This window comes from Eleutherodactylus coqui, chromosome 6 (genome assembly GCF_035609145.1).
Source record: "Eleutherodactylus coqui strain aEleCoq1 chromosome 6, aEleCoq1.hap1, whole genome shotgun sequence".
In the NCBI taxonomy this organism is placed as follows: domain Eukaryota; kingdom Metazoa; phylum Chordata; class Amphibia; order Anura; family Eleutherodactylidae; genus Eleutherodactylus; species Eleutherodactylus coqui.
In genome coordinates, this window is record NC_089842.1 from 172409527 (window position 1) to 172434756 (window position 25230).

At 45.0% G+C, this 25230-nt stretch overlaps 1 protein-coding gene across 3 annotated transcripts in view; it reads right to left on the reverse strand.

The window, feature by feature from the left end:
• The window catches only part of PCNX4 (pecanex 4), a 54468-nt gene extending 30984 nt beyond the window's left edge, over positions 1–23484 (reverse strand). Inside the window, exons 1-4 of one of the 3 annotated variants that reach the window (XM_066608213.1) lie at positions 23298–23484; positions 20395–20447; positions 14247–14993; positions 2592–2771 (exon numbers count right to left, since the gene is read on the reverse strand). In XM_066608213.1, the coding sequence (XP_066464310.1) occupies positions 2592–2771; positions 14247–14935 (869 nt within the window). In that variant the 5' untranslated portion in view covers positions 14936–14993; positions 20395–20447; positions 23298–23484. Of the gene's footprint in view, positions 1–2591; positions 2772–14246; positions 14994–20394; positions 20448–20592; positions 20691–23097; positions 23122–23297 lie in introns of those variants that run through there. The other 2 variants (XM_066608215.1, XM_066608214.1) reach the window with 2 other exon arrangements.
• Between the last annotated feature and the right edge of the window lie 1746 nt (positions 23485–25230).

The window sequence follows — 25230 nt, forward strand, 5'->3', positions numbered from 1 at the left end:
CCATTCCTCTGCTATGCCTCTTGAGAAGTTCCCTGCAAAGCATAAAGGCAGACGCTTTGCACTCGGAAACGGAGACGGGGGAAGACAGTATGTCGCTGGATAGTCAGAGCACCCTCATATCTATATCTCAGCGCGTTGAGGAGGAGGGGGGAGGAGCATGAGGAAGAGACAGCTTGGCCCACTGCTGAGGGTACCCATGCTGCTTGCATGTCATCCTTTCAGCGTGTATGGCCTGAGGAGGAGGAGGAGGAGGATCCTGAAAGTGATCTTCCTAGTGAGGACAGCCATGTGTTGCGTACAGGTACCCTGGCACACATGGCTGACTTCATGTTAGGATGCCTTTCTCGAGACCCTCGCATTACACGCATTCTGGCCACTACGGATTACTGGGTGTACACACTGCTCGACCCACGGTATAAGGAGAACCTTTCCACTCTCATACCCGAAGAGGAAAGGGGTTCGAGAGTGATGCTATACCACAGGACCCTGGCGGACAAACTGATGGTAACATTCCCATCCGACAGCGCTAGTGGCAGAAGGTGCAGTTCCGAGGGCCAGGTAGCAGGGGAGGCGCAGAGATCAGGCAGCATGTACAGCGCAGGCAGGGGAACATACTCCAAGGCCCTTGCCAGCTTTATGACTCCCCAGCAAGACTGTGTCACCGCTCCCCAGTCAAGGCTGAGTTGGCGGGAGCACTGTAAAAAGGATGGTGAGGGAGTACGTAGCCGATCGCACGACCGTCCTCGGTGACACCTCTGCCCCCTACAACTACTGGGTGTCGAAGCTGGACAAGTGGCCTGAACTCGCGCTGTATGCCCTGGAGGTGCTTGCTTGTCCTGCGGCTAGCGTCTTGTCAGAGAGGGTGTTTAGTGCGGCTGGGGGAATCATCACGGATAAGCGTACCCGCCTGTCAACCGACAGTGCCCACAGGCTTACACTCATCAAGATGAACAAAGCCTGGATTTCCCCAGACTTCTCTTCTCCACCAGCGGACAGCAGCGATACCTAAGCAATACGTAGGCTGCACCCGCGGATGGAAGCATCGTTCTCTATCACCATCAAAAACGGGGACCTTTTTGCTTCATCAATCTATGTATAATATTCCTCCTCCTCCTCCTGCTCCTCCTCCTGAAACCTGACGTAATCACGCCGAACGGGCAATTTTTCTTAGGCCCACAAGGCTCAGTCATATAATTTTTGTAAACAATTTTTATACGTTTCAATGCTCATTAAAGCGTTGAAACTTGCACCTGAACCAATTTTTATTTTAACTGGGCTGCTTCCAGGCCTAGTTACCAATTAAGCCACATTAACCAAAGCGATTAATTGGTTTCACCTGCCCTCTTGGTTGGGCATGGGCAATTTTTCTGAGGTACATTAGTACTGTTGGTACACCAATTTTTTTGGGCCCTCGCCTATAGTGTAATCCAATTAATTTTTTGCCCACCTGCATTAAAGCTGACGTTACATCAGCTGTGCTGGGCACTGCAATGGGATATATTTATGTACCGCCAGTGGCTTCCTGGGACCCACCCATGCTGTCGGTCCACATGGACTTCCCATTAGGGAGATGTACGTGCCTGTGTATACTTATAAAAAACTCGAGCCTGACTGGGGCATGCAGTTTGGGCCGAAGCCCACCTGCATTTAATCTGACGTTAGCTCTGCTGTCCAGGGCACTGCAATGGGATACATTTATGTACAGCGGGTGGGTTCCAGGGAGCCACCCATGCTGTGGGTGCACACGGAATTCCCATTGCGGAGTTGTACCTGCCTGTGACTATTTATAAAAAACCGCAGTCTGACTGGGGCATGCAGACACCTTGACAGAATGAATAGTGTGTGGCACATAGGTTCCCCATTGCTATGCCCACGTGTGCAGCTCCTGATGGCGGTTGCACAGGATTATATTTCTCATTGCTTCTGTACAGCATTGTGGGCTATCGTCCTGCCCCTTTTAAAGAGGGTCGCTGCCTAGCCGTGCCAACCCTCTGCAGTGTGTGCCTGCGGTTCCTCCTCATGGCAGACGCACTTATAAATAGACATGAGTGTGGCGTGGCATGAGGGCAGCTGAAGGCTGCGCAGGGACACTTTGGTGTGTGCTGTGGACACTGGGTCATGCGGGGGGGGGGGGGGGGGGTTGGGCAGCATGTAACCCAGGAGAAGTGGCAGCGGAGTGTCATGCAGGCAGTGATTGTGCTTTGTTGGAGGTAGTGTGGTGCTTAGTTAAGGTATGCATTGCTAATGAGGGCTTTTCAGAAGTAAAAATTGTTGGGGGGGGGGCCCACTCTTGCCGCTATTGTGGCTTAATAGTGGGACCTGGGAACTTGAGATGCAGCCCAACATGTAGCCCCTCGCCTGCCCTATCCGTTGCTGTGTCGTTCCCATCACTTTCTTGAATTGCCCAGATTTTCACAAATGGAAACCTTAGCAAGCATCGGCGATATACAAAAATGCTCGGGTCGCCCATTGACTTCAATGGGGTTTGTTATTCGAAACGAACCCTCGAGCATCGCGAAATTTTCGTCCCGAGTAACGAGCACCTGAGCATTTTGGTGCTCGCTCATCTCTAATAATAAACATTACATTACCTTAAATTACTGGACATTGGTGATCCTCCTAATATAAATTCCAGTATCTGCTCCATTCCCCAAAGAACAAGCGCATCAAGAGGTGGTAGGATGCCCAGGGCCCAAAGAAAGGGCAAAAACAAAAAGACGATGTGTAAGACTTTGTTGGCCAAAACTAAAGCTGGTACGCTTGTGATAAATCTGCAAAGAAACAAAGTATCACAAAGGTCATCATGCTGGGGGTTTAATGGTCTCTTCAAAGCATAAAACAGATGACAGTGAACCTTTATTACACAGCAACTAACAGAAAATTATAAAAAAAGCTAAATATTAAATAAACAGCTCATCACATTCAAATCACAGCATGCACTTTTTTTTGCCTTCCTCTGGATCAACGCTGCAGGATAAGGAGCGTTCACACAGCATTCGAGGTCTCCGTAACAGCTGCAGAAAACAGGACTGTGGCGAGCCCCTCTACGGAAACATTAACTTGTATTGTGAAATGGATGGACACCCCTTACCCCTCTGGTGTCCGTTTTGCAAGGTAATCATTCATTTGCGCTTTATTCGGACTATGGAGTAATGTAATTGTCTACGCTATTCTATACTCCAAACAAAATGGAAAAAGGACACCAAGAGGGTAAGGGGCGTTCGTTCATCTAACAATACAAGTAAATGGTTCAGTACATTTCCTTTGGGAGTTCCGTTACAGTGCTGGCCTTTGCAGTTGTGATGGAATCCCCAAAACAGAATCACATAGTGTGTTAAAAAGAATCCGTGTACGCTCTCTGATAGGCTGACCTAGATGGATGTGTGTTTTTTCATCCTTACATACTAGGTTACTGTTCTTTTTCCATTTCTTGGATGAAATGAACCCAATCAATGGTAAGAGATTGGTGAAATACGAATAGAAGACGTTCGCGTGCCATGCATTTTTCTTTGCAGCTGTTTTTTAATTTTTTGAATGCAACATGGCCATGAAACCCAGGAAGCGAATAGGTGGCGAGACAGAGAACAAATCTTATCTGAATACCCCACAAGTGGAAACGTTTTACCCGATCGCCAACATAAAATGTTATTTTGTAGTTAAATTGTATCCAAATATCTAAACACAGCTGTACTCACATATAGTTGTCAGTACATACAACAGTTTAGAATCCTCCCATCTATCCGTCTAGTAATATAAGTTAATTGTAATGAAGACGGAGAAGTAATCACCACATAGACCACATCTGCTACGACACAGACCAAATATATGTGATCTACAACGTAGCCTGTATACCCACTCCATGATCAATTAAACTCCAAAGTCCAAAGCCATGTTGCTCCAACCCAATAATATAGCTACATCTACTTATATAGGCAGCACTACATCCATTACAGCAGCATTAACATATGTAAAGTTTAATACTTTTTTAGGTCACGGCTCAATGATGATGAAATCCAGTTATCTACAATTCCAAGAGCCAGAATACAGGTCATGTGAGCAGCCAGCATCAAGGTGCCTACAACAAGATTAGCAGCCCTGTAACTTGCAGGGGGCTGCATTGCTGAGGATGAAGGAGCTTCAGAACAAGGTTCCTGGTTCCAGCGCCAGGAATAATCCCACGGCTATGTAGGAAAAAGTTTGATTCACTTGAATGAAGCCACCTTGCCGTTCCCTGAATAATGAGTGGATGAGACCCATGATGGGCAGCGAAATTCACAAATGGAATTCTGACCCTTGGTTGTCAGGATCGTCGGAAGTACAAGAGCTCAGATCCCAAACAATCATGAAGAATATGCCATTTTTAGGTGTAAATACCCCTTTAACACCTTAACATTCGCCCATAGGTCTTTTGACGACAACCTTTATTCTGCAGCACCCGGAGGCTTGACCATCACTTCCTGGTTTCCCAGCTACGGTGACCTATGAGGCTCAGTCTCTGGCTGACCTCACTGGCTTTCTGACACACTACTATACGGATGTATAGTAGTGTATTAGGGTTCAGTCAGATGAGCAAAATTTTCACGCAATGTATAGGTGTGGGGGGAAAAAAAAATTAATCGCACATCCTGTGTAGAACAAAAATCGCGAGACCGGGTGCGTTTGCACTCACATGTCCTATCTTTTACAAATGCGAATTTTAAGCGCTTGTAAAAAATGGACATGTGACCGCTTTCATTGGAAAGCATTGGCTCTAATACAGACGTTTTTAAAACATGCCTATACTAGCGTGAAAAAAAACCGCTCGTCAGACTAGGCCTTAGAAGGATGAAAAAAGATGGTGATATCAAAGTCCCCTGGTGGGACAAAAATAAAAAGTTAACCCCTTAACGACGAGCCCATAGTGTTTTTACGTCCTCCTGAAGTGGACTTTATTCTCTGAGGACGTAAAAACATGTGTCCTGCAAAAAATAAAGCCCCTCGGGCTATGGACGCCCCCCCCCCCCCCCCCCGGCAATGCGATCGGCGCTATCCAATGCGCCGATCGCAAAAAAGTAAATAAAAGTACAAAAAGAGTTAAAGATTCAGCTGCCCTGATGGATCGGATCCATCAGGGCAGCTGAAAATACTCACCGAGGTCCGCCGCACTGCTCCCCGCTCTCCTGCCGCTCCGGGCCCCGAAGCCGATCTTCTGCGCATGCGCGCCAGGCGGCATTACGGCAGCCGCATGCGCAGAAGGCCCGGCGCCGCGGGAGATTTAAAATCTCCTGGCTTCCGGCTCCTGTAGGTAGCCGGGAGGCAGGAGATGTCAGCGGGGACCGGCGATCGCGGAAAAGTGCAAAAAAATTTTAAAAAAGTAGTTTCACCTCCCCTCATGGATCGGATCCATGAGGGGAGGTGAAAATACTCACCTCAGGTCCGCCGATGTCCCCGGTGTTCCAGGAGCTGAAGTCCCCCTCTGCGCATGCGCGCCCGATGATTGACATCGGGCGCGTGCACAGAGGGGCTCGAGCCGCGGGAAATTCAAAATCCCTCTGCTCCTGGCTGCCATATACCGGGGACATGATCACTGTTATCCAATCGATAACAGTGATCATGTAAAGTAAAAAAAAAATGTAAAAAAGTAAAAAAAAAAAAAGTAAAAAAAGTTTTGAAAAGTTTAAAAAAAAGGTAAAAAAGCGTATGTTTCATCTCCCCTCACGGATTATATCCGTGAGGGAGGATGAAAGTAGGTACATAAGGCCCCCGGATTTATCCGCGGACCTTATCCCAGCTTCTGTGCACGCGCCCGTCGCCAAAATGGCGGACGCATGCGCAAAACCTGTGGATTGCCAAGATAATTTAAATTCTCCCTGCTCCTGGCTACAAAACGTAGCCAAGAGCATGGAGATTTCACGGGGAACAATGGTCGCTGGGAGCCTGGAGCAGTGACAGGTGGCCTCGTTGAGCGGTCGCCGGTCACGTAATAAAAAAGTAGCACTCTAACATAGGTCGGTCTCAAATGACCGGATAGGAATTACGGATTCCGCATGCGTCTGATCCGCGGTAATACGCAGATCAATCGCATTGGATTACACAATTCCGCTCACATTAGTGGGTTGGAATTGTGTAATCCACTCGCAGAAAAGAGAACGCAGCAGGTTCTATTTTACCGCAGCTATCCGCAAAATAGAGCCCATTGTGCTCCATGGTCGGGGATATACCCGCAGTCCATACGCAACTACATTGTATACAGGCTGCGGGTACCCGCGTCATCGCTAAGCGAGGGTTTGGGAAATGCAAACAACAAAAAAGGTGTACTGCGCATGACCGCCTGTGTGAGTAGGCAGTTATGCGCAGTACATTACGCGGCCGTACGCAGGGTCACAGCCGGGCTCACAGATGAAATCCACTGCGGGCCTCCACAAGTGGATTCCGCCTACGGCTGCCTGAGCACGGCGTTATTCAGACCGCTACCTGTAATACGTAATTTACAAGAAGCCCCGGGAACGCTTGCCTTCATGCAGTTCCAGGAGCAGCTTGTTGAGCGCCTTCTGTGTGAGACCGCCGCACCTCCGCAAGATTACGGAGACTCACGGAAAGCCACTTTTTACACCCCATACCCACCGCTGAGGTCAAGAAATGACCCCCAAAAAGCATGAGAGGAGGGGTGGATACATTGTTTTATTGCCCCATGGGCCCATTTCAACCAGCCTCCGTAATTACCCCTGTCTTCGGAAATACTACACAGTTCACATTATTACTTTTATCTAAGGTTTGCGAACGCCGAAAAGGGCGCGGAGTGTGTGTGTGTGGGGGTTGGGATTTTTAGGGAGTCAATTTTTATTCCATACAAATAAGCAATGGGGCCTGGAATTTATTCAGTTGTGCCCTGAAATCCAACGGGTGTTCCCTCCTTTATAGGCCTTGCCATGCGTCCTGTAAGTAGATGAGGGCCACAATGGGTATGTTTCTGAACACAGGACAAACAGGGGTATCCATTTTGGGGTGAACATCTTCATTCCTATGTACACTGTACAAAAAAACTGGTTTTAAATTTAAAAAATTGCCCAAAAAATTGAAAATCGTAACTTTTTCCTTCTGCTTTGCTTAGATTCATTCAAATACTGTGGGGTCAAAATACGCAGTACACCCCTGGATGAATTTGTTAAGGGGTCTAGTTTTCAAAATGGGGTCATTTGAGGGGGTTCTTTATAGTTTTGGCCGCTCAATGGCTCTATAAGTGGGCAATGGGGCCTGAAATTTATTCAATTGTACCCTGAAATCCAATGGGTATTCCTTTCATTGTAGGCCTAGCCATGGGTCCTGTAAGTCTATTAGGGCCACAATGGGTATGTTTCTGAACACGGGACAAACAGGGGTATCCATTTTGGGGTGAAAGTCTTCATTTATATGTGTGCTGTACAAAAAAACCTGTTTTTAAATTGACGCAATAGCCCAAAAAATGAAAATCGTAATTTTTTCCTACTGCTTTGCTTAGATCTATTCAAAAATTGTAGGGTTAAAATACACAGTACACCCCTAGATAAATTCGTTAAGGGGTCTAGTTTTAAAAATGGGGTCATTTGTGGGGGTTCTCTATGGTTTTGGCCGCTCAAGAACTCTACAAGTGGGCAATGGGGTCTAAAAGGACTTCAAGCAAAATCTATGTTCTGAAAGCCACCGATTACTCCTTTCATTTTGGGCCCCGTTGTGCATGCGGACATAAGATTAGGGCCACAATGGGTATATTTCTGAAAACAGCTCAAACAGGGGTATCCATTTTGGGGTGCAAGTCTTCCTTCATATGTGTGCTGTACAAAAAAAGCTGTTTTTAAAATGACAGAATTGCCAAAAAAACAAAAATCCTAATTTTTTCCTTTTGCTTGGCTTGAATTTATTCAAAAACTGTGGGGTCAAAATATGCAGTACACCCCTAGATAAATTCCTTAAGGGGTCTAGTTTTCAAAATGGGGTCATTTGTGGGGGTTTTCTATGGTTTTGTGCACTCAAGAACTCTATATGTGTGCTATGGGGCCTAAAAGGACTTCAAGCAAAATTTCTGTTTTAAAAGACACTGACTACTCCTTTCATTTTGGGCCCCTTTGTGGACTCAGATATAACATTAGGGCCACAATGGGTAGATTTCTGAACACGGGAGAAACAGGGGTATCCATTTTGGGGTGTAAATCCTCATTTTCATGTAAACTATAGGAAAAAAAATAGATCTTTAAAATGACATATTTGCAAAAATATGAAATTTTACTTTTTCTCCTCTAAATTGAATTAATTCCTGAAAAAAAACTGTGGGGTCAAAATACTCATGACACCCCTCAGTCAATACATTAAGGGGTGTAGTTTTTAAAATGGGGTCATTTGTATCTATTATTCTGACACTCATGAGCCTTTCCAATCTTGGCTTGGTATAGGAAAACAAAGTGTTCCTCAAAATGCTGAAAAGTAATGTTAAATTTGTACGTCTCCTAAATGGTTAAAAAAACCCGAAAGTTTTTCCAATGTGCGCCCAAAATAAAGTAAACAGGTGGAAATATAAATCTTAGCAAAAATTTCTATATTATGTTTGCACATATGTAAGATATTGCAGTTGGAAATGTGAAAAAAATGACGATTTTTTAAAAATTTTCCCAATTTTGGCGCTTTTAATAAATAAACACAAATTCTATCGGTCTTTTTTTTCCACCTAAATGAAGTACAACATGTGGCGAAAAAACAATGTCAGAATCGCTTGGATATGCAAAACCTTTATGGTGTTTTTCCATGTTAAAGTGACACATGTCAGATTTGCAAAATTTGGCCTGGTCATTAAGGCGCAAATAGGCTTGGTGACTAAGGGGTTAAAAAACATGACCAAAAAAAATAGTTAAAAAAGATAATAAAAATAAAAACACATCAAAACCATAGCGTTCCCTCTTAAAGTACTTTTTTTTTTATTACACATATGGTATTGCTGTATTCGTAATGATCAAGAGAAAAAAGTTGGTACATTATTTAAACCGCACAGTGGTCGCCATGAAAAAAAAAAACCAAAATTACAAACATGGTGAAAATAGCTTACAAAAAAAACTAATAGAAAGTGATCTAAATGTTGCATGGATCAACAAATGGTATCTTTAAAAAGTACAACTCCTATTTATTCCAAAAGATAAATAAATAAATAAACCTCACATAACACCGTTGACAAAAATCGAAAAAAAACGTTGAATGCAGCGATAAAAATAAAAAACATGCCAGAATTGTAGATGTTATTAATCTTGCCTCTAGAAAAAAATGGAATAAAAAGCAATCAAAATGTTATAGGTTTCCAAAAATGGGATAAATGAAGACTAGAGTTTATTCCGCAAAAAACAAGGCCCCATAGATCTATGAATCTTTAAAAAAAAGGAAAAAAGTGTTTTATTTGTGTACAAAAATAGCAAAACATTTAAAAAAAAAACTTTAGAAAATTGGTATCGTTAGAATTGTGCTGATCCAGAGAATAATGTTATCAGATTATTTTGCACACTGAATGGTAGTTGAAAGTTAAATCTATAAAACAAATGACATTATTTTTTTTCCCCAATCCCCTTGAAAAAAATTAATTAAAAACTTACAGTGCATTATATTATCCAAAAATATTGCTATTGGAAAATACAACTTGCCCAGCAAAAAAAGAAGGCCTCATCTGGCTATGTCAACAGAAAATGTAAAAATAAAAAAGGGTGATCAATGAGTGGAACAGGTTACCACAGGAGGTGGCGAGTTCTCCTTCAATGGAAGTGTTCAAATAAAGGCTGGACAGACATCTGTCTGGGATGACTTAGCGAATCCTGCACTGAGCAGGGGGTTGGACCCGATGACCCTGGAGGTCCCCCAGTGATAAAAACTTCTGAAATGTCACTATGACAAGTAAAAAGCTTCTGAAAATGTTTAGTTATACTTGAACCCCTTTATCCAAAAGGATGTACATGCAAGTCGTCTGGGTGCAGGGTTTGTATGGAGTGGAGTCTTTGACAGCTGACACCTCCCCAAAACATTCATGGCCACCAATTTTGTTGATCACTGCAGTTAACCCTGCCATGTATTTATGCCCATCAAGGCATGCCTGCGGTATGTCTTGATAGACTGTCTGTCAGAATACAGTATAATGCAATACTATAGTTTTTCTTCTACAGCATTGCTTTCGTAGCAATTGCATCCTACAGAAACATTTCTTCAACTATACAATGCAGGAAAGACCCTGGAGGTCCCTTCCAACTCTACCATTCTATAAAAAAAATTAAAAAGTATGACTCCTGGAACACGACGATGAAAAAAACCTGAAAAATTAGTTGGTCATTAAGCACAAACCAGCTGTCACTAAGGGGTTAAGGAATTGCTGTGCATGCCTTTCCCTAATATATAAACAGTTACGCACCCCTTTAACTTGGCTGCTATAAATCAAGGGAAGCCAGCGGGTGCTACTGCCAACTAGGATGTCACAACAGAGACTGCTCAATGTACAAACTTCACAGCCCTCTGATCAAGGCGCATCCAGCATTTACATGTGGAGCACACTAGATCACAGCGCTAGTGCTGCAACCTATCCTCTAGCATGTGCCTGGAAGCGTTTATCCTATCGGTATTGTTGTATCTTGTCTCCACCAGAAGAATGGGTGGAGACAAGATGCACGCCCACAGTCAGCACACAATTTCAATGGCTGCCCTGGAAAATGGGTGGAGGCACAGTGAATGCCCCCAGATTTTGATTGGGTTTTCCTGTAGTCCCCGCGGCGGCTGTGCTGGCTCACATGTGAAGTCCCAGCTCCGGTCTCCCTGTTGCTCTGTAAATTCGGCCGCCGGCCCCTTTGCTCAGCAACCATGTAAGCTCCCAGCTCCGCTGCTGCTGTAGCATCTGTGGCACTGTCAGGCTCAGACTTCTGTCAGCTGTCACTGTCCTGGCGCTCTGGCTTCTTCCCTCACTGCTCGCGGCTGCTGTCCGGTGGCCGTCTGCCTTCTCGTGCCCGCTCTGCGTTAGTTCTCCCTGTCATTGCTCGTCCGGTGTCCATGGAGCCGCCAGCGCTTAACTGCGCACCGATTCAGGTAGGTAAGCGCTGGACGATAACCTCCACTCCCGTTCCCCCCTGTCACTCTTCCCAGAAGCCTCTGATTAGCGCACAGAGCTGTAATCCCCTCCACACGGAACACAGCTTACGGCGGCCCCGCTGTCTCTCCCCGGCACTCGTTGTGCGGCCCGGCCGTACGTCTCTGGGACAGTCTAAGGAGTGTGGCTGGCAGTCGCATGTGCTTGCCACGCCAGCCAAGCCTTGTCTTCACCCCTAAGTTCCAGGGGAGACAAGATACAACAATACCTATACTACCGATCATTTTCATAACAGAACTCCTGGAATGGTGTTAAAGGGGTTTTACCAGAATTAACTTTTATCGTCTATCCTATGGATAGGTGACACAAGTCTGATCAGTGGGGGTCTCACTGCTGAGCCCCCCACTGATCCTGAGAACAGGGGTCCTGTGTCCCCCTCCACTCCTCACTGCACCCCTGCACAATGGCAAGGAGAGTTAATGGAGCAGTGGTCGCACATGTGCAGTGCTGCTCCACTCATTTTCAATGGTACTGCCGGAGATAGTGGAGTACAAGAGTTTGGCCATTTCCGTCAGCCTCACTTTTTTCATCATTTTTGCTTCCATATGTCACCCTGGTTGCCGCTGCTTTATGGGGCGGGCTTTGGAGGAATCAGTCTCCTTCCACCTCTGGCAGTTGTCACTGTAGTTTCTCCTTACGTTCACTGCAGAATGAGTCTCCTCAAATATACTGCCATGTTTCGGCTGATTCTCTGCTCCTTCCTGACCAGTAGTAGAGAAAAAAAAAAACAATTTACTGTCTGTTCTGCATTGAGCAGAGGATCAGTAAGTAGATACCTGGCTGTGGGAAGGGTAACCAAGGGTGCTCCAGAACGTAGCTCATCAGGTGGAAGCACCATACTGTATAAGAGCAGTTTCACATGAACATAGTACGAGCACACTTGTGCGCCCCTATTACAGTCACATGTCCTGGCCTGACTGAGGGTCTAAAAATTCAATTTGACAGCATCATAGGGACCTAAGATGCACACTGTCAGTTAGGCCTCCCTCACACAGACGTTTGCAGAAACGCAGCATTTACTGCAGATTCAGCCTGGTTTCAGCAGCGCTGGCATGCGTTATGTCAGCATTTTGGCTGCGTTTTCAACACAGCTAAAAATGCAGCCAAGGATGCTGAAAAAAAAAATTAATAAAAAAATAAAATAAAAACTCACCTTGCAGGTGCTGTCAGGGTTCCCGCCAGTGTTTTCGCAGCTTCTGGCTGGCTGCTGGGCACTTGTCAAGCCGGCAAAACCTCTATTGCTAGTGACGGGTATTGAATTCTCCTCCCAGCAGGAGATTGCTCTGATTGGCTGAATCGGCTGAGTGACAACCCTCTCAGCCCATCACAGCCAGTGCTGGATGCACGAATCACAGCCACTGAAATGGGCGGCGACACAGGGCCGAAAACGTCCAAAGATAGAGCATTCTTTGCTGTCAAAGTGCTCGTTGAGATCTTGAATGGGAGCGTTGTACAGCGTCGAGCGCTGCGCTGAAAAAGGCTGTACAAAAATGGCCTTAGGGTTGTTAGACCAACAGTCCGGACTTGCTATAACACAGGCACGCAGTAGCTGTGTTGGGGCGGACCGGACTCCGGATGCAGGATGCCCGTAGCGAATTCCAGCTGTGAGCCCAGCCGGCGACCCTGCTATTCCTGTGTTGCATATGACCGCAGCGACTCGCCGACGATCATGCACAGTACACTTGTGGTTTTTTTTTCAATGTTTGTAATTCCCATGCCATCCCTAAGTGATGACACGGGTACTCGCAGCCCATATGCAATGTCAATTGTGTATGGGCTGCGGGTCGGTCAGCCTCCATAGACTTCAATGGAGGACATTCGCTGCAAAATAAAGCATGCTGCAATTTTTGTTACGCTTGCACAATACGCAATTCATATCTGCGACTGTGAACAAATAAAAAAAAAAATAAAATAGAAAGTACACGCCTTTCAATGAGTTTTGCTGCAGATCTTCCACATGGGCACCAATCGCGGATTATGCAATTGGAATCTGCCCGTCTGAGCCTTAGGCCGGTTGTCCACGGGCAAAGCAATATACCGCCGCGGATTTCTGCCACAGGGGAGCAATAATGTCGCCGTGATTTTTATATGCAAGCAGAAAATTGGCGTGATTTTCCGTTCATGTACATCGGGTTGCGCCTTCCAGTTATCCTACGGAAAGTGTTCATTGCGTTACCCGTGTGCAGATTATCGCCGCAGGTAATGCAGTGAAATATAGCCCGTGGACAGAAGGCCTTACCCTAATGTAAAACTGACCCAAATATCGTAACTTTTCATTGGACCCTTTAACAGCATGTAAATGGCAAATGCCAACGTTTTGAGATCTATACAATAATTATGATATCTAATAGTGACACGCCTTTAAGGAGCAACTAAACTTTAAAAAAAAAAAAAAACTTTCGATATGTTTTGATTGCCGAGACACCCACTGATTGCTACAAAAAAAAAACAGGCAGAACCGCTCACCTCAGCATTGTGCCCGTTCGGCTGTTTCCGTCACTGCTCAGAGGGGTGTATAGGCTCCATTTCAAGTCTATGGAGCCCTATACCACTCACAATGACAGCCAAATAGACACAGCACTCCGCTAAATGCTTCTGTCCATTTGTTTTAGCAATGTGAGGGTCTCAGCAGTAGGACCCCCCAATGATAAAAACGTCTGAGATGTCACTATGACAAGTAAAAAGTTTCTGAAAACATTTAGTTATACTTGAACCCCTTTATCCAAAAGGACAGACGTACATGAAAGTCCTCCGGGTGCAAAGTTTGTATGGAGTGGAGTCTTTGACAGCTGACAACTTCCCAAAACATCCATAATCACCAATTTTGTTGATCACTGCAGTTAACCCTTTAAATGCCCTGATCAACGTTTGGGGACCCCGAACGGCCCCATGCGATGAGATCACAAGGGGTCTTTCAGTTGTTGTGGCAGCCCAGACCTTGTGAAGGCCCCCAGGGCTGCCATGTATTTATACCTATCAAGGTATGTCTTGCCTGCGGTATGTCTTGATAGACTCTGTCGGAATACAGTATAATGCAATACTATAGTATTGCTTTCGTAGCAATTGCATCCTATACAAATCTATACATTTCTTAAACTATACAATGCAGGAAAGTCACCGTAAACGTTACCTGTGTGCAAGGTCAACAGCAATAAAAGCGAAGATATAGACGGGTCTCAGAAGTGGTGTGATTTCATAAGTGTCTTGTGCATGAAAAGTAGCCGTCTCTGTGGCTGAATTGACGATTAAAGAATATTCTCCTATACAAATGGTTACCCAACCAAATATAAAGATCATGATTGTTCCTCCTGTGTTTTTGTACAACAGGTCTATCCTATGTGGCATCAAATACCATGTCCCCAGACCACACAGAACCCCAGCAAGGATGGAATGAAATATCAGGTTTGCTATAAACTTCTTGCCCGGTATTATGAATTTCACAGTCTCTGAGCCAAGGCAGCTTGAAAAGTCAAAGTCGTCCTCATCTGTGAGGGTATTTTGATTCTGTAGCCTTTCTATGGTGGACGTCTTCCTGCGGGCATACTGGTTTAAAAGCTGCATGACGAAGGAGGCGATAAGCATCAGTCCTGCTGAGAGTGCGGCAGCATAGTAGTCTTCTAGGATATGGACCTCGTATAGCACGGTGCCCACACCGCCGAGGACCCATGGTGTCAGAAACAAGATCACTTGATTGATGTATATGTAAGGAGGAGCGCTGTAGCCCAACTTGAATCGTGGACCGCCAAGAATTGTTTGTGGAAACCGTTTCCAGAAGAATTCCTGCTTGTAATCATTTAGTAAAGGAACATCAGGACCCATTCTTCTTTATCACAGCTTTGGGTTTGGTTTCATCTTCTATGTGGTGAAATGGGGATATCTAAAAAGTAACAAAACCACAATAAAATAACCATTTTGCAATAAGTGGCAAGATCACACTTATACTGCTATAACTGAACAATTAAAAGGGGTTTGCCAGGCAAATTGCTGGAGTCAAACCACTTGGGATCCCCGGCAATCAGCTGAACATCCAGCCATTGTCACTGTAGTAGGATCGGACGGCGTCATCAGGCTTGTACGCAGAAGCATCAGATGGCTTCACTACCATTGAAATCAATGGAAACACTGCCTCCTATTACACTTCAACGGCCAATCCCGATGTCGGTGAAGTGTGATAGGAGGCAGTGCTCGAACTGTTCTCAATGGGAGGGAAGCCCTCTTTGACAATTCTGCCTCTGACCATGATGACAACATCTGGCCTCGCTGCACTGACAGCGGCCAGGCGATCAGCTAATCACTAGGGATACCGAGAGGTGGGTCCGCGGCCAGGGGCGTAACTATAGAGGGTGCAAGGGATGCGGTTGCACCCGGGCCCAGGGTATGCGGTTGCACCCGGGCCCAGGAGCCTTAGGGGGCCCATAAGGCCTCTCTTCTCCATATAGGGAGCCCAGTACTATGAATAAAGCATTATAGTTGGGGGCCCTGTTACAAGTTTTGCATTGGGGCCCAGAAGCTTCAAGTTATGTCTCTGTGCAGCATGGGTTGGGTACGGGTACAGATACAGATAGAGGGGGGGCCCCAGCTCACCTTTTGCATCAGGGCCCCTGAGCCTTTACTTACGTCCCTGTCCGCGGCAGTTACCTACTGATGACCTATATTGAGGATAGGCTATCAATAGAATTTGCCCGAAAAGACCCTTTAACCCCTTAGTGACCAAGCCTGTTTGCGCCTTAATGACCAGGCCAAATTTTGGAAACCTGATGTGTCACTTTAACATAGAATAACTCCGTAAAGGTTTTGCATATCCAAGTGATTCTGACATTGTTTTTTCGCCACATATTGTACTTCATTTAGGTGGTAAAAATAGACCGATAGATTGTGTTTATTTATTAAAAGCGTCAAAATTGGGAACATTTTGAAGAAAATTGTCATTTTTTCCTATTTTCAATTGCGATATCTCAAATATGTACAAACATACTGTACAACTTTTTGATGAGATATAAATTTCCATCTGTTTACTCTATTCTGGATTCACACTGAAAAAACTTTTTTTTAACCATTTAGAAAATGTACAAATTTAACATTGGGGTCATTCCGTGTCAGTTCAACCAACGCTCCCGGTCGACCATCTCAGATTTCAATGAAACTTTGCACAAAGATAGACCCTGACCCTAAACTAAGATAGCCAGAATATTAGGCTTCAAAGTGCTTTGGTTCACGAGCTACAGGTCTTAATCTAGGGGGTTGTCATATGATTACAGCGCGCAACCTGAAAAAAGTGGCGATTTCAATCCATTGCCAAGCCAGTTCTAATGACTCTAGAGCAATGAAACTTCACACACTAGGAGAACTTTTGGTGCTGAATCCAGCTAAGCTACTCAGACTGCCACTCTTATCATCATTCTGCCACCATTGCATGTCAAAGTAGCTGAAAAATTCTATTGCGCAAAATAAAACTCATATTTTAAGCAGTAATAACTCATAATCAATGCAATCCAACTCAGCTATGAATTTATCAATGTGTACTCCATAGAAATGTTTCTCATTATTCACATTATGGACCCAAAAGGATGCATAGCTCTTAAGATACAATGAGTCAAAAATGGCAAAAAACACTTTTTTGCTCATTTTTCCCTTTTTCAAAGGCGAAAATCGGAATGTACTCCATTTTTATTTTTTTTCATTTTTGTTCTATTTGGAAGAGAAGTTTTTGCTCTACAAGATTCGATGTTTTTCATTTTGTTCCCAGACCTTCTAGATGGGAAAATATCAATGCCTGTGAAGGTCCTATGCACTCGCGGAGGTCAAATAATAAAATAAGTGTAAGTTTTGCATGGATGTATAATTAGTTTAGAAATCATGAGAAGGTAAATTATTTTTGGAATGAGACAACTTTTTGTGCTCAAGAAACTTATGTGATCAAAAATTGCATGGCGAGTTCAGGTGAGCCACAAGCTTTGGCCTAAGATGGTCAGAATATCATTGAGTGTTGCATAATGATTGTGGTATATTACAGTGATCACTGGGCTTATTTAGCACTCTATCCATATTGGATACTAAGATTATCTAAGGCTAGCATTTGTGTAATAAATAACTAGTTATGTGATCAAAAATTGCATGGCGGGTTCAGAACTAGTTATTTATTACACAAATGCTAGCCTTGGATAATCTTAGTATCCAATATGGATAGAGTGCTAAATAAGCCCAGTGATCACTGATACCACAATCATTATGCAACACTCAATGATATTCTGACCATTTTAGGCCAAAGCTTGTGGCTCACCTGAACTCACCATGCAATTTTTGATGGCATAAGTTTCTTGAGCACAAAAAGTTGTCTCATTCCAAAAATAATTTACCTTCTCATGATTTCTAAACTAATTATACATCCATGCAAAACTTACACTTATTTTATTATTTGACCTCCGCGAGTGCATAGGACCTTCACAGGCATTGATATTTTCCCATGTAGAAGGTCTGGGAACAAAATGAAAAACATCGAATCTTGTAGAGCAAAAAATTCTCTTCCAAATAGAACAAAAATGAAAAAAAATAAAAATGGAGTACATTCCGATTTTCGCCTTTGAAAAAGGGAAAAATGAGCAAAAAAGTGTTTTTTGCCATTTTTGACTCATTGTATCTTAAGAGCTATACATCCTTTTGGGTCCATAATGTGAATAATGAGAAACATTTCTATGGAGTACACATTGATAAATTCATAGCTGAGTTGGATTGCATTGATTATGAGTTATTACTGCTTAAAATATGAGTTTTATTTTGCGCAATAGAATTTTTCAGCTACTTTGACATGCAATGGTGGCAGAATGATGATAAGAGTGGCAGTCTGAGTAGCTTAGCTGGATTCAGCACCAAAAGTTCTCCTAGTGTGTGAAGTTTCATTGCTGTAGAGTCATTAGAACTGGCTTGGCAATGGATTGAAATCGCCACTTTTTTCAGGTTGCGCACTGTAATCACATGACAACCCCCTAGATTAAGACCTGTAGCTCGTGAACCAAAGCACTTTGAAGCCTAATATTCTGGCTATCTTAGTTTAGCGTCAGGGTCTATCTTTGTGCAAAGTTTCATTGAAATCTGAGATGGTCGACCGGGAGCGTTGGTTGAACTGACACGGAATGACCCATTGATCATTTTGGAACACTGTGTTTTCCTACACCAAGCCAAGTTTGCAAAGGTTCAAAGGTGTCAGGATGATAGATACCCCCCCCCCCAAATGACCCCATTTTAAAAAATACACATCCTAATGTATTCACTGGGAGTTCCTGAGTAACCCTCAGGAAGTAATGCAATTTAGAGAAGAAAAAAATAAAATTTCATATTTTTACAAATATGCCATTTTAAAGACAGTTTTTTTCTGTAGTGCACATCGAAATGAGGATTTGCACCCAAAATGGATACCCCTGTTTGCCCTGTGTTCAGAAACATAAGCATCGTGGCCCTAATCTTATGTCCGTATGCACAACAGGGCCCAAACCAAGAGGAGCAGCCGGTGGCTTTCAGAACAGACATTTTACATGAAGGTGTTTGAGGCCCCATTGCCCACTTGTAGAGCCCTTGAGCGGCCAAAACGAAGGAGAATACCCACAAATGACCCCATTTTGAAAACCAGACCCCTTAACGAATTCCTCTAGGGGTGTACTGCGCATTTTTACCCCACAGTTCTTGAATGAATCTGAGCAAATCAGAAGGAAAAAATTACGATTTTCATTTTTTGGGCAATTGTGTCATTTTATTAACATTTTTTTTTTCGTACAGCACACATATGAATGAAGACTTGCACCCCAAAATGGAACTGTCACGTCCTCAACTTGCAGGGTTTTAATCCCCGCAGGGAGCATGTTTTTATGTCCCTGCGGAGATTAAATCCCAGCAAACCAGGATGTAAAAACACTATGGGGTGGTCACTAAGAGGTTAATATAAGGATACAAGAACAGAGGCATATTACGACTCCATATAACTTCCAAGTTCAAGAGAGCCATAATTGGTACACCCATAGTATATACTACCTCCATATGGCTACAACATTAAACAGAGGCAAATATAAAAAATACATTTGTAGCATGCTCCATCATATACCATATTCCAGCAGTATTGTGCAAGGGGATCATTGCTTTAAGGGGAAAGTTTCTTAAAGGGACTTTTACTATTGATTACAAATTCTCAATATAGGTCATTACTAGCTGATCAGTGGGGGTCTACCTCTCAGGATCAGCGCCTATCAGCTGATTGCTGAGCTTACTGTCAGTGTAAACAGAGCTGGAATCAGATAGTGCTGTCAACATTGCTGTTGTGGACTACAATACCCAGAGGGGTTATAAAAATTGGAGTTATTTAGTTAAAAAAAAAAAGACGGCTGAGAGGCGACCTAACAACTATGTATAAATATATCAGGGGACAATACAGAGATCTCTCCCATCATCTATTTATACCCAGGACTGTGACTGTAACAAGGGGGTGCCCTCTACGTCTAGAGGAAAGAAGGTTTCTACATCAGCATAGAAGGAGGTTCTTTACTGTAAGAGCGGTGAGACTGTGGAACTCCCTGTCTGAGGATGTGGTGATGGAGCACTCACTAAAGGAGTACAAGAGGGGCCTGGATGTTTTCCCTGAGTGATACAATACTATACGTTATAGTCACTTATGACTTCAGAAGGGTCGGTGATCTCAGGATTATTCAGGTTGCCAGATCAGAGTTGGGAATTTTTTTTTCTTAAATGGGAAAAATTGGCTTGTACCTCATTGTTTGGTTTTTTTTGCCTACCTCTGGATCAACATTGGGGGTAACAGGCTGAACTGGATGGCCATGTGTCTTTTTTTGGCCTTACATACTATGTATAGCACAGCTTCCCTCAAGCAACAGTAGCCTGTCAGTCAATTCTTGATGATCTATCATGCGGGAAGGCCATCAATATTAAAAGAACCTCTTTAATACGATGCCAAATAGAGAACTTGTACAATAGCGCAGTGTCTCCATCTCTGTAGAGTGGACAGAAGGTATACTTAGTAGCAGGTCTCATCAAGCATCACCAATTAATCTGTGTACTCACCTTCTGATACCCCTTCCTTCTTCTAGCCCCATGTCTTTGTTTCAGTCAAGGTATCCGAGACGCAAGGAGATATTATTTTCCTTTCTCTGACTACTACAAGCAGTCATAACAAATGTACAGGCAATTGCAGCAGGTAAGGAAATCCCTAGCCGGGGAGGGGGCATCATGGGAATAGCTCAGACTTATAAACATGAATCAACTTTGCATTTACCTACCTGCCAAACAAATGGATTTGCCTCCCTCGTTTGCATCACAAGGTCTGGATTTCCTGTTAGAAGGGAAGAGATTACAATTTAGTATGGTGTTCGCATTAAATGCTTGGAATAAGCTTGGAATATCAGAAATGGAACTTTCCATTCAATAAACGCTTTGCATTAATTAGAGATTTGTCCACATGGATACAGGTGGCTCACCGTCACATAATGGTTATCTGCAGGATTCTTTTCCTATTATTTGTCAGCTTTTTAACCAGAAACGTTTCCTTTTCTCCACATGGACAAAAGTTGATGAAGCATTTGTGGCTTATTGTGCTCCCTTAGTAATTGTAAACTCAAACCCTAGCAACCCCAAACAGTGTCACACCACCGCCCGTCCAGGTGACTAAGCATCCGAGCAGGCTTAACCCTTAGGCCGCTCTCACACATGCCTTCACAAGGCGGCATATTCTAAATCACCGCATTTTACCGCGATTTTGAGCGACATTTTTGAACACATTGTACAGCTTTATTAACGCACCCCATCATTGTGATGGGTGATGAGGTCCGTTAAAAAGCGCTAGAATGCTTAAAATTAGAACAAACAGCGCTCGAAAATCATGGCATTAGAAACGCCGTGTTTGAGAGCAGGTCTGTGAAATCAACGAAGGCGTTGTACCACTACTAGCGTAGCGTTTGAAACGCCACACTAATCGTGGTAAAAAGCGGCTATGTGAGAGCGGCCTTAAAGGGTTGAATGATTACAATACAAGTGTTTAAAAATGGGTCCAATGCTGTTAAAATAATGAAGGCAGGGGTAGTCACCCATTGTCAGATCTGGCAATCCAGTGCTGCAGCCCACGCACCATGTGACTGTTGCATCCAATCAGAGGTCACAGCATTATCAATCCGGACTCCCAGGATAATAGCACTGACGCGGATAGGACAGCAGGGCTACAGTGTTGGATCGCTGGGTCCAAGAGCGGCTTCGCATGGGCGTATTTGCGTACACAATATGCAGAGAGTAGGATCCATTGATTTCAACGGGTTCGTTCGCAATTCATTTTATTGCGTACAGGAAAAATAGGATCTGCTCTGTTTTGGTGCACCAAGGATCCCCACAGAAGTCAATGAGAGGTGCGCACCGCGCAATACACTGCGCAATTCTGAACACATCTGCAACTCATTAGGCTTAATAGTCATTTTAATTGGAGGCGTGTTCGTCTGAAAATGAACATGTTCTGCGTTCGCAAAACGTACAGTAAAGTGCGCCGGTAGGACCAAAAAAGGCTTGTTCATAACGCAAATAATTTGCGCTGAGTTGTGCTCAAAATCACATTCGCCCACATGAAGCCGCCCTAATGCCAGGAGAGTACCCATGCTCTCATTATTTTACCAACGTTGGACCGCACCAATGTTAGTAGTCCTGCCAGACACCATGATAGGTTTTTTTTAAAGGGAACTTGTCACGGCGTGCAGCATGAACCCGGGACAGATCTGCACAGTGCCCAGTGCCCACATGTAAGGGGGTACAGTGCAGATCTGCCTGTGGTGCGGGCATCCTGAACCCCCTCACAGAGAAGTCACACTGGTAAATGGACCCATTTAAAATAATGGGTTCTTTTCACGTGCAATTTCCTTCCCCCTCACAATGCACAGAAATCGCACATTAAAAGACTGACCGGCACAGAAATCACGTGAGTCAGAAACCAGAGGTTACGGATTTTGTGGCGTATTTGCGTTGCGGACTTCAGTGCGGAATATCTTTGACATCTATGAGGAAATTCTGCATCCCTAACCTACAAAACGTTTTTTTTTTTTGCAATGAAAAAAGGAAATTTATACCCCGCTCTGTTATAGGAACAGATTTTGGAAATTTCCACGGTGGATGTTCCTGCTATGCAGCATGTAAATATACTCTTAGGCCGGCTTCACACAAGCGGAAGCGCATTTGCGTGCAGTAAATAAACGCACCAATTGAAATGGCTAAATAGTTCCAGATCTGTTCTTTTCCAGCGCAATTATGAAGTCTTTCACGCATCTCCTTGCAAACTGCGCAGCCCATTGACTTCTATGGGGACCTTTGGTGCGCAAATATGCACAACATTTTTTTCGTGTGACAAAACATGTGCGTCAAACATGGAAATGTGAACAAACCCGTAAAAATGGATGAATTCTATTCTCTGCGTATTGCACGCAAATACGCCCGTGTGAAGCCACCTTTAGGGAGTGTTCACAATGGGTGGCTTTTGGTGCAAATTCACACCAAAATTCGCATAATGTGTGCAGATTTTTCCCGCACTACGTTTGAACGCACCCTGAAAGGGTATTTCAGCCTGAAACATTTATTGCCCATCCACTGGATTGTTGGGGTCCAACCACTGGGGCGCCTGCAAATCAGTAAAACTGGGGATCCAGGTTTCTTATTATCGCCAGCCACAAGACTGCGGCTAGAAGGCGCTTAATCGGAACGAGGCTCGAACAAACGCCAAGTCGAAATCTATGGCACTAATGGTAATAGCTTTGTTTACGAGTGATTCTGCAGCCAATCAGCGCGCTCACGTATATCTAACACCTTACGCTGGCAATATATGGCGCCGTTGCTCGTAGCAACCAATCAGCCTTCATCAGCAGCTAGTAAATGTAAGAAGCCATCTGATTGGTTGCTATGGGAAACCGCTCTGCATTGTATCCCTGCAGGAGACGCCTTGTAGCTCCGGTTACCTGTCCTTGGTCACACGCCCAGATACATATATATATATATATATACACCGCAGAGAGCTCGGCCATTGCCGCTAGCTGCATTATGTATGGCACTGCTCTGGCAGTGATGGCGGCCTGACATAATACACACAGCGCCCCCTCCTCCGGTGCAGGTGTACATACTGCACCGTCCTCCTCCTCTCCCGGCCGGATGCACTCACCCGCCCCCTCTCGGTTAGCGGGCCGCGGCGCTCCTCAGGCGGCTCCCAGCGCCGGTGCTGTGGACACGGCCTCCATTAGCTCTTCACCTCCTCCTCCTCCCGCTGAGGTGCAGGGGGCGCGCAGTGTGGCGGGAGCCCGCAGAGAGGCGCACACAGGCTGCAGGAGGGAGCCGGCCAGTCATGGCCGTTGTGGACTGCGGTGTATTGTTGCAGGGTCACACGGACATGTCAGCCTTTGTGCTGCCGCCTCCCCTCAGAGAGGCCGTTAGGAGGCCTTGCAATGTATGAGCTGGGACATGGCAGTGCTGTACCCTGGGGTCACAAGGCGGGGACCCCGACTATGGCACCCCAAAATACCGGGGGTACATTACAGGGTGTGCTTACTGGCACGGCTGGTCGCCACGTAGGAGCTTACTGTTACCATTCTTATATTGTGGCGGTATGCTCTCATGCCCTAGTAGTAAGCTGCCAGCCATCAATGTCCCCAGTATTACATGCCAGCTGGCGATGCCCTGTAATGAGGCACCTCAGTCACCCCCATATCAGGGCAGTGGCTGCTGACGCCTCCATAAATATGTCCAGGTGGTTCATGACCTCCTATAGTCAGGGGAAATCAGGGCCCCATACTATACAGAATAGCAAAAGTCAGAATTTCCCCCACCAAGAAAACACGCACGCACACACACATTAAGCCTTACCCAGAAAAAACTGCACTAAGAAGCTGAAACTGCCGCACTATTCTACATGTTCCCCCGGGATGTCGATGCCCCTGTGGACGTCTTCTGCAGTTTTTTAAGTCCCTGCAAATACAATTCCTCCGACTGCTGGTCAGACCGCTCATTTCCAGCATTAGTTGTCTCCAAAACACTCCCAAACCGCTGTCCCATTAGGTGTTTTTTGAGATTGGGGAACAGATGATAGTCAGACGGAGCCAGGTCGGGTGGATGGGGCATCAGTAGAAAGCCTAAGGAGGTCATTTTTATAATACTGACCCCTGTAGTCTGGGACGGGCATTGTCAGGCTGCAGGATGACACCTTTGCAGAGCTTTCCTCAATGTTTTTCCTTAATATTTTGCCTCAGCTTTGTCAATACTGAATAGTAATATGTTGCATTGATGGTTGAACCCTTTGGGAGGTCCACTAGCAGAACTCCCTTCTTATGGTTGCCATTTGCTTCTGCGCTGACCTTTGCACACAGAACGTCTTTGGCCTTGGGGAACCCCTGTGCCTCCATTCCTTAGGCCTCATGTCCACGGTAAAAAGATGATTTAAAATCCGCAGCGTTTTTCCTGCACGCGGATCCGCGCCCCATAGGGATGCATTTTTCCCTTCAGGAGCGGATTGCGTGTGCGGGAAAAAAACCGCGGCACGCTTCATTGTAGTGCGGGTCTCCCGCAGGCTTCTATTGAAGCCTACGGAAGCCGTCCGGATCCGCGGAACACCCATACCTTAATTAAAACTTACCTGTCCGGACGCTGCAGATCTTCCCACCGTCGCGGCCTGATCTTTTTTCTTCGGCCCGGCGGATGTGTCCGGCGCATGTGCGCGGCACGCTGCCGGCGTGCTGAGCACATCCGCCGGGCCGAAGAAAGAAGATCCGGCCGCGACGGTGGGAAGATCTGCAGCGTCCGGACAGGTAAGTTTAATCTTTTTTTTAGCCTCATGTCCTGGGGGCAGGAGGGACCCTCTGCTGGATTCTGCTTGGAGAATCCGCGGCGGCCCTGATTTTCCCCGTGGACATGAGGCCTTAGACTGTTCCTTTGTCTCTGGACCATAACCGTAGATCCACATCTCATCACCAGTTAGTCCAGGAAATCTGGCTCATTTCATGCAAAATGTTCCACAACAGCCACCAATGTCTCCCCACATCTCCTCTTCTATTCAGGTTCCTATTGGCTGTAGGCTTTCTCATTCCCACGTCGTCGTGGATAAT